Source organism: Myotis lucifugus, unplaced genomic scaffold, assembly GCF_000147115.1.
Source record: "Myotis lucifugus unplaced genomic scaffold, Myoluc2.0 scaffold_5152, whole genome shotgun sequence".
Lineage (NCBI taxonomy): Eukaryota > Metazoa > Chordata > Mammalia > Chiroptera > Vespertilionidae > Myotis > Myotis lucifugus.
Genome location: NW_005876200.1, coordinates 1 through 10,421, shown reverse-complemented (window position 1 = coordinate 10,421; position 10,421 = coordinate 1). Strand labels below are relative to the sequence as shown.

Sequence of the window (10,421 nt, the reverse complement as noted above, 5' to 3'; positions counted from 1 at the left end):
GGGGTGCGGACATGCTCAGCGATGCAGGAATTTACGCACCAGCTCATGTGGACCACCCCACATGCCAGGAATCAGAAAAACCAGGGTCATCTAGACATCTCTGGAGGCAGACAAGTGGTCAGGATTCTTTTTATAATTATATAATTCTGAACCATGTCTGCATGTCTTCCACTTCAGTCAGTTCTCAAACACCTTTTTCCAGCTTGATGGAATGCCAGGTAGAATGGGGTAAGGTACTTAGAAACTAAGCCAGTATTTGATGAAATCTATGGCAAAAATAGATTATAGAAACAAAGAAAATAGGGAAGTTCAAGGCAAATAGCCCCATTAGTGATAGAAATGTCACAGGTTTTGAAATCTTGGTCTTTAAGTTTGCAAAAGTTACTGAGCAATTTTCCTTCAGGTTCATGAAAGACCAGATAAGAAGATAGGTTAAATTAAAGAATATAAAAATGAATGTGAATATGGGGAGATTATTAACTATTGATGAAACATGATTATGGAAAATGGAGAAGTTGTGAAGGCTCCAGTGTTAAACAACCCAGAGTTAATTTGTGTAAAGTGGGAAGTAGCCCTCATGGTCTTCCAAGATTTCAGTCTGTCATGTGGCCAATGGTGACAGCCCATGTAGGGCAGGCGAGGCAGGACAGGTGTTATAGTAGCACTTCCATTAACTTAAAGGACAAAGATTTTCCCACAGTAAAGCCTTTCCTACCTCAGGCAGAGGCAGGGGACCTGATGCAACATCACAGTGTAGAAAAGGGTGATGGAAAATGTTCTTGACTAAACTACGTGAGCCCCATGAAGTTAATCGTGGGGGAACTCACCCTGGAGGACACTCGATCCCAGGACTGTTTCACCAATGCTTGGTCAAGTGACAATTTACCGTCTCTCTGTAATGGTTGTATTAAATGTTCAATCTGTTTCCTTTTCATTTCATATTGGACTCTGAAGTGCTTGAATGACTAGAAGAGGAAAAACAGCAACAATATGGCAACGAGTCAAAAAAAGCAAAGGAAACGACATTTCCTAAATAACAACCTTTTATATTTGGATAACACTCAATATATGTTGTTGATAATAACAATAACAGATATGATAAGAATAGCAGCTACCATTCATCATGCCCTGACCATGAGCCAGGCCCCAGGCTAAGTACATGCTACACATTTTATAGTAAATTAACGCATCCTAAAAGGTGACGCCATGTTCACATGTGAATTGAAAAGACCGCTAACATGCGCAGTGATGTTAAAGAACATGAGGCTGGCCCTGCAGAATTTATCAGATAACAAACACATCTAAAAGAATGTCTAAATCTCAGAATGAACGCACATGTAAATCTACGTAAAGAACACTGGGGGGAGATGGTGAATCAATATTTTGCCACAGGTACTCCTATTCCTGTAACTTAATGTAATAAAAAATTACCAAAACATAAAATCAATCTTCAATTTTATTCCACAAAATTCTATGCATGGAAAAACTGGAAAATACCCTATTGTTTGAAAGTGGAAACAGATAGAAAATGTTGATGACACACAAACCCACAAACCAAAGGAAATGTTCCCTCTGCTCAGATTTCAGATGATCTCTAACCCTATTTCACAAAACTGGTGATCACCAGGGGAGTGTTTCTGTTTTGTGCTTTTCTTATCCTTTGGTTCCGTTTTATAAAATAGCACCTGTGCAACAGGTACTTTTACAACTTGAAATTTCGTTCATGACAATTTATGCTAAAACTAAAACTCACTAATGGACCAAATAAGTTCATGTACTCTATCCTTGCCTTTCTATTCTCAATTTACTGGTTTAATCATTTATTTTAATGAAACCGGTCAGGGCGAAAGTTTTATTTTTGAGGGGAAAAGATTACATTGAATTTCAAAGCAAAAAAAAAAGCATATCCTACACATTGTCCGCTTTGCCAACTTTATCAAATGTCGTATCGGTGGCATCATCCATCTAAATTCAGGCACACTTTGTAGATATGGTTATATGAAGTCACACACTAATGCAATAGATAAATCTTTTATTGTTTGCCATGTTGACTCTCTCACATCATGATACCTTTTTTGTAGTGCAAATGATTGAAATATAATGTACACTATAGTATAGCTTTGCTACTAAAATGCAACACTACCTTAAATATGAGGAAAATGTCAATGCTGCATAGAATAAGTCACAATTTCATTGGGAAACCTGTCACATGATTTTGTGTCTTGGAAGTAGAAATTGGAAGCCAAGTCCAGTTAACAACAGGGTAACATGACTGGGGCAAACAACCACCAGCCTGCCTCACCTGAATGCAATCGTGTGGAACTAGGCAGGTGGCTGTAGAAACTGGTCCCATTAATGGGCCCACTCCAAATACACACGGCGCAATCCTGTATTCAATTCCACTTATTCTATAGTATTTTTTAATTTGGTACTGAAACCATTTTTTGGTGGATTTCTTTTGTTGTTATGTGACATCTGCAAAATCATGACTTCTATAAAAACAACTAGGTATTTGTGTTCTGGGTTATTTATAAGACTCTGAGTTCTGGAAAAGTCACGCAGCCTCAGAGCTGTATACACAGTATGGACCCACACAATTCAAACCACTTATTTATGTAGAAACACAATTATTAAATCACATGCAAGCAAGATAATGCGCATGATTTCTTTATGGACTTTTTTTCATTCATCTCACTTGAAATATTAAACATAGATTAAATGACATATATGAATCTTACTCATGCAAAGCTTTTAAAAACTGAAGTCTCTTTTTCATGCATTACCTGATATTTATCCTGCAAGTTTGCTTCTGTCATCTGTGCCCTTGTCAAATCTCTTTCGAATTGCTCTATCCAAACTTTTGTTTCCTTCAGCATTAGCCTGTCTTCTCTCTAGGAACCGGCAGATGTTATAATTTTATTAGTAACTGTGCACTTAATTGCTGATTAATACCAGATTGATCGTAGAGTAGACGTAATATTCAATCATTCAATTGTCTCTGAAAACTCTTCTCTTTTCCCACCATCACGCCTTATTGGAGGATAAAAATCAAGAGTGAATTCTGTAAAAGTACATTAATTTTATTTGAATACTAAAATTATCTCTATTTTTTCTCTCAAAAAACACACATACACACACACTAATTTAATTAAAAAATGTTTACAAAAAGGGAATGTCTTAAAGGGAATGGTTGAAGTAGAAAAGTATATTGGGTGTATTCCCAGCAAGAAAATTTTACTAAACCGTGTGAACTTTACTAAACCATGTGACCCAATATTGGGCAGAAAAGATGCGATTCACTCAGGATTATAAATTAACTGAATACTTACCTATTTCAAGTAATGACTTCCTTCTTAATTATTTAAAATATAAAAAAGTCTTTAATTTTATTTTCCATTTCAAATATAATAAAAACAAATATTATCACTGTAAGGTTTTATTTTTATTAGTGCTATTAAGTGTTATTCAAGAGGTATTAATTGATGTCATTATATATTTAAAGATTAGTGGAAAAGTCCATGGGAGTGGCTTAGACTGTAATTAACATTCTATAATAATTACATGTGTTATTTGTTCTAATAGAAAGGAAAAGAAAACAACAGAATTAAGGTATTAAAAGAAATGTGTATATAAAAGCAAATACATGCAAAAGAATGGCTAACTAACTATGGAATGGAGGATGCTTGAAAGAAGTCACTAATTCAAGATTACTTAAATCTTACCTTAAGATTTTGGATAGAATTTGCAAAAAGTAGGAAATCTGGAAATATTTCCTAACAATATGAAAAGATAATATATAGGAAAATAATATAAATCAGGGACAAAATTATATAGGAAACAAGAAAAGAACAATGGGGAAGCATTTGTCTATAAATAAATAGATACTAATTTTAAGGGTATAGTTACTTTAAGATGTTTTTCATAGTTTTTTAAAAATATATTTTTATTGATTTCAGAGAGGAAGGAAGAGGGAGAGAGAGATAGAAACATCCATGATGAGAGAGAATCATGAATTGGCTGCCTCCTGCACGCCCCCTACTGGGGATTGAGCCCACAACCCGGGCATGTGCCCTTGACCTGAATTGAACCTGGGACCTTTCAGTTCACAGGCTGACGCTCTATCCACTGAGCCAAACCAGCTAGGGCTTCATAAGTTTTTTTGTGTGTGTTTTTGTTTTGTTTTCATAACTTTTGAAGTATCAAATATTTGAATCCGATAAGGCAATGTAGTATTCTGGCATTTGATGTTTTCATTTTAATTTGTAATAGTCATATATGGCAATATACGCATTTTATAAATGTCTTTTATAAACGCATTTTGAAATTTTAAACTTTTTAAAAGAATAATGTAGCCTGGCCAGCATGGCTCAGCGGTTGAGCATCAACTGTAAACCTGGAGGTCATGGTTCGCTTCCCCATCAGGGCACAGGCTGGGTTGTAGGCTCGATCCTCAGTGCGGGGTGTTCAGGAGGCAGCCAATCAATGATTCTCATTGTTGATGTTTCTGTTTCTCTCTCCCTTCCTCTTTGAAATCAATAAAAAATAATAATAAATAAAAAAGAACAATGTCAAGAAAAGGTATGTGGATTTATTTATTTTTCTCTCTAAAAATATGATCAGAGTATGCATCTCTCTCTGTCTCTATATCAACAATTAAGGCTATGCTGTGCTTCTGAAAGCAGCCAGTAATATTTGTTGCAATGAGAGAAGGAATAAGTGATAAACAACTGAATATTTAATTGGTGAGACACATGGATCAATAGGACTATTTTTTTTTAACTTTACCATTGAGTACTGATTATCCAAGGAATATCTTTAGCTAAAAGTTTCTTTATCTGTTTTATTGATTGAGGTAGAAAAATTATTGTGTATATTCCAAGAAAGAAAATTTCATTTAAAATGGTATCTAATTTAAATAAAATTATTTAAATAAATTCATAAAGAGGACATAGAAATCAATTACACCAAAAATGGAAGCCTGGTAGATATATTGATGCCAATATTTTAAAAATTGATTTAAAAAAACCACTATTTACTGAGACTTGCGTAGACAAGTACTGAGTGCTTGAAGTGATGGCATCAATAGCCCCCACAGAGATAGTCTATAAAATCTTCATGGTTCATGAGGCAGAATTAGGAGGTCATTTAGCTTCATTAAATGACTTTACATCATGAAAATATACATTTTTCTACTCAAAATAACCATTTTAGGTGGTTATGCCCAACTTCACAAATGCCACATTAAAAAGGGGCAAAGTTTAAAATATTTTTTCTCAAAATTAATTTTTGAAATAACCCTGTAGAAATCATTTGCATCCACTTTTTAGGGAAGGGACAGAGGGTATTTTTAAAAGAACAATCAGAACTTTTTTTTCAGATAATGAGAATGATCTCAGGGAAATACAGCCTCTTTAGTAAAGTACATTAACAAGCTTATGCCAGGACTGTGTGTGTGTGTGTGTGTGTGTGTGTGTATGTGTGTGTGTGTGTGTGTGTGTGTGTGTGTGTGTGTGTGTTTCAAGTCTCTAAGGGTTTTTGTTTTAAATTCCTGTTTGTGAGCATTAGGAAAGCACCCCCTTTTGTTCCTCAGACTTTCCCAGCCACCAAATTTTCTCATCCAGAGAGATGATTAATGTCAGAAATTAAAATACTACGAACTCTAAAACCAGATCAGAAATAAATCCACTTGGGTAACATACAGACGTTAGATTTGAAAATCAGAGGGGAAGCTGGTTTTCTCGATGCTGTGTTGTCTAACGTGCTTTCTTTAGAGTTTCTTATTTACATAGCAGCACCCCTGCCTGATTATATTCTCAAAAACCCAGACATCTCCCAATGGCCCTAAGCACGTGACTGGAGATCTATGCTGGGATTTGCACAGAGTCTGAGCTTTGGCCTCCTGGGATGGTCCATAGGGACAATTACTCTGCTAGCCATAGGTAAGTTAGTCACTCAGGCGGTCCATGCTTCTGCCCTAATCCTGGCAAGGAACAAAAAAGGTTTCCTGAATCTGTAGTTTTTAAGAAACTACTATAGTTCTATCAAATGCCGGATTAACTTCATCCAAGCAACCAGTGACAGGGGTTCTGCTTAATTCTCTTATGAAGTCGCTGATTTCTATTAGTGCAACGCCTTTTCCTATTTGAAAAGTTTGGGCTATGTTCCCCTGGCCTTTTCCCTCCTCAAACCTGTTTCTGAGTTTATTTCGAAAACCTATTTTAGTTTGTTCTTTTGTTTTTGCTGTTGCTCTTCATCGTGTTCTCAAACTGCTCTGAAAACTCTAGATGAGATGTAAGCAATAAAGACAGAGGGATTGTTTTCAACACATTTTGAAAATTCCATTTGTTACTTTCCCTGGTGTCGTTTTGCCTTATAATAAATTATCCATAATAAAAAAAATACTACTTTTAACAAATTAGGAAAACGGTAATATCCATTGTTGTTAAAGCCTGAGAAAACAGGCTTTCTGGTGAACTAGCTAAAGTATAAAATGGGATAAACTTTCCTACAAGGGATTTGAAAAGAAAAAAGTTTCAAAAAGCATTAAAAATCTGTTAGTCTTTAGCCTAGGAGGTACATCTCTAAGACAGAACTATAAAACAATGCTTTATTGAAAAATTGTTGACAGAAGCATTGTTAATATCAGCAAAAAATCAGAAATTTCCAAAAATTAAAACTGAATAAATAAATTACTGTACATATATAAGAAGACCTAGAGAGAATGACATTGAAAAGTTTTGTACAATGAAAAGGAAATTTAAAATTGTATGTATACTGTGATTCTATTTTTGTTAAAATATTATATGTGCCTATAAATACATAGAGAAATGTTTGGATATCACACTAACACATTAAATGATTTTCTAGAATACATTCTCTGTAGAAGGTCGAACAGAGATAATTTCTTTTTTTCAAATTTTGTTTTTAATTATTACAATAAGCATATGTCATGTGAGCAGTATGAAAATATGTAAATGTTATTTAAACTATTGAAAGGCTAAAAAATCTAACCATGGTGAATAATTAGAACTTTTACAGATTTGCCCTGTGTAATGTAAACAGTAATTTATATAATAAAGTCTAAAAGTCAAAATTAGTTTTCATCAGATTGAATAGAACAGTGGACTCAAGATCTAGATGCACACATGATGAGATGGGTACGAAATGTCTTCCATCCTTAAATTACTAAAATAACGTTTCCCAACACCAATATCTTTCCTCAATTTTAACTTATCAGTGTTACATTTCCAGCACTTAATATTGCCTTTTCTGTCATAGTCAACATACAAATCAGAGAAGTCTTTCCCTCCGATCACCTCCAAAATCGGTGATATCTATTCTTTACTCAGTTGCTCAATATAAATAGGCATTACAATTTAACTTTTTGGAAACAGCATGCTTAAATATCTGAGTTACTGTCATTGAGTGCATATCAATACTTAAAGAAAAGCCAATACTTACATCATTCTCTAGCCCATCAGTGCCTGTATTGTGGACGTCAGGATAGTGTTTCAGAAACTGGGCTACATAGGTCATAATAGACTTCTCATCTGGTTTATCCACATCAACATCTGGAAAAACCAAAAACAAATTAATTTATGTTAATTAGATTATAATGATACAAGCTTTGAAATCTAGCCAACCTACCAAAAAACACTATACTAAAGGCAGAAGAAAAACATAATTAACATTTAGAAATATTTTGGGGGGACAAATGTAGTCTGAATCATACATGCTAGAAATTGTATAATTCATAAAGATGACATTTTAAGAGCTTTTAGAAAAGTAGTACTTGTTTCATTGAAATCTCGACACTAATTGATCAAAACCCTGAGATACTATTTGGCTATTCAGGCATTCTTCTAATTAATAAAATACACAAAATAGGTAAGTTTCAGAATTGTGGTGAGTGGGTAGCATTTAAAACACAGACGGGGCACTTAATAACAAGTGACTATCTAGCTTGCATAACTACATCTGGCCAAATATAGACCTCCCCCCCGCCCAAATATAGAGCCATGATATCAAAGTGTCATTTGGAGCAATAGAGCTATAGTGTGTTACCAATTATAGCAGTAAATATTTTTCAAAATGAAAATCAATACAGGGAGATATTATTTATATTTGTGCTGTTCTCAAATTCTCTGTCCTATCAGAGAGTCATGAAAACCATGTGTGATTTCTGTGTGTAAAACATACAAGTCTACTGAGTTGGGCAAACGCTATTGAATGTACCTTCAGGATCTAGTAACCTGGGGATCCCCAGCTCCGTTTCAGCAATGGTGAAAGCCTCCTCCAGGTTTTCTCGGTTGGACCTTCCTCTCACCCTCTCCAAGTCCACGAGCTCTGGCCGGATAGCATGGATGACTGAGTGAAAGGCAACCCCGTTCCTCCAACTCCGCCCGAAGTCTTTGATCTCTATTCCGGTCTGCCTTCATGAGATTAAAAAAATAGAAAGATGTCACAGTCTGAATAGATAATATTCATTTTTTCTCAAGGCCTCGCGCAGAATCCAATGCTCTTAAGCAATAAATGATACGGGGCCTCATGCAGAATCCAATTCTCTTAAGCAATAAATGATACGGGGCTAGCTATGTTAGTTAACTGGTTTTGAGAAAAATTAAGCAAAACAATATTTTAGAGGGTAAGAAGTTAAGATGTAGAAATTCTAGTGCCATACTTAGAGATATTTATATTAGATTTTTCAGTGATAGAGATACTCAATTGAAAGCATATTTTAAAGAAAACTAGTTTAGATTAAAATGTCTGGCAAAATAATGGTAAAACTATAAAAATGTATATAAAAATAACATTTTAAATAATAATGATAAGCAAATTGTATTGTACATGCACAGGTTATAATAGACATAATATAATAGACATTAGATGAAGTACCATCACTCAGTTCTCTTTTTTTACCCTATATTCTCAAAATTTCCATGAACTGAAGCAAAAAACATATCTGATAAACTGATTAGCATCAAAAGTTCATAAATGCCCTTAATTTTTATCTCAGTAAACTTAAGATTTACTTTAAATTATGTTTTAGCAATGTACATTCAGCTTTCATTAAATACATTGTCCTAAAAATAGCATCATAAGATATAATCACTGGCTTTCTCACAAATATTTAAAAAACAATTTTGTAAGACTTCAGTATTTGTCAAGTAATCTTGAATCCTGTCCTAGTTCTCTTAGAGTTTCTGTCTTTGGTAGTAGATTTATAATTTCTTCAGCTCACATACTGGCCAATATTCACCAAGATTGGGCAGAATGTTCTGTTATTTATTCATTTATACATTCGCCTCTGGATCCATCTTACTTTTCTATCTATATTTTCCCTTTGCTCACATTTCCTCACTTAAAAACTACATAATTTAGTAACACTAATTATATCTTCTTTATGTTTATTTTTATCTTTTCTTATTTTGGCTTTTCAAACACTTTAAAAATAGAACTCCCTGTGTTTAGGGCCTCAATATTTTATAATGATAAGTGCTTGTTTACAACTATTTTCCGGAAGTGAAGAATAAGATTCAGATTAGATTTAGGCATCCAAAACAAAACAGAAAGTGAGTTCATTTTACATGTCATGTAGGAAAATCATACAAATCACAGCTTCTATGTGAACAGATCTTACCATTAAATATTGCTGTGCTCAATTGAAAGCTCTACTGAAATTGCTACAAAAAGATACTTTTTCAAAGTAGTATTTTTCTACCCAGCATTATTACATAAATGTACACACACGTAAATTCACTATACCTAGAAGGAAACAAAACTAGAAGCAAATTATTGAGCCATAAAGCTGAAGTTGACAAAGAAATCCACATTCCAGCTAGAAGATGAAACCAAAGCATAAAGTGAATAAATAAAATTGCTAGGAACTTTCAGGAAATAATAGCATGTATATTTCAAAATGTGAACCTTAGTTCACATTATTACTAAAGGGAACCCAATAGTCTTACAACGAGATAACCAAGTTTAAATCTTAAATTTATTTGTGTAAAGATTATTTAAGAGGAGCAAAAGTCCAAAGCAATGACTTTAATAGAATTGTCCCGCATGCTACTAATCAAAGTGTAGGGATTAAATGACTTAATCAGACCTAGTGACATAAATGAAGAAGGAAACTGGTTTTATTACAGCATTTTCCTAGAGTATTAGTATTTACATTTTAACTCAAGGAAAGAGTGAAGCAAGACCTGAAGCAAAGCTATTCACTCAAATGTCTCTTCAAATTTTGCAGTCATGGGAAGATGCACGCGGTATGCATTGGTAACTCACGTTCTTCAAGGGTTTCAAATGGAACCCAACGCCTGGGACTTACTTGGCTGCTGTGTACTGAACCCACTTTAACAAAGCCTTCTTGGCGTTTCCTTGGATCTTGGTGGCCACCTTTCCGCTTGCTGGGGGGGCTG

The 10,421-nt window shown here is 34.3% G+C and overlaps 1 protein-coding gene across 1 annotated transcript; it reads right to left on the bottom strand.

Moving 5' to 3' along the window:
- Positions 1 to 827: 827 nt before the first annotated feature.
- On the bottom strand, positions 828 to 10,413 carry LOC102438922 (nesprin-1-like; the record flags this gene model as incomplete). The annotated part of the gene is made up of 6 exons (XM_006109031.1): positions 828 to 965; positions 2,784 to 2,891; positions 3,723 to 3,773; positions 7,462 to 7,571; positions 8,236 to 8,432; positions 10,331 to 10,413. Coding segments are annotated over 6 exons (687 nt in total), but the record flags the coding sequence as incomplete, so codon positions are not given.
- Positions 10,414 to 10,421: the final 8 nt, after the last annotated feature.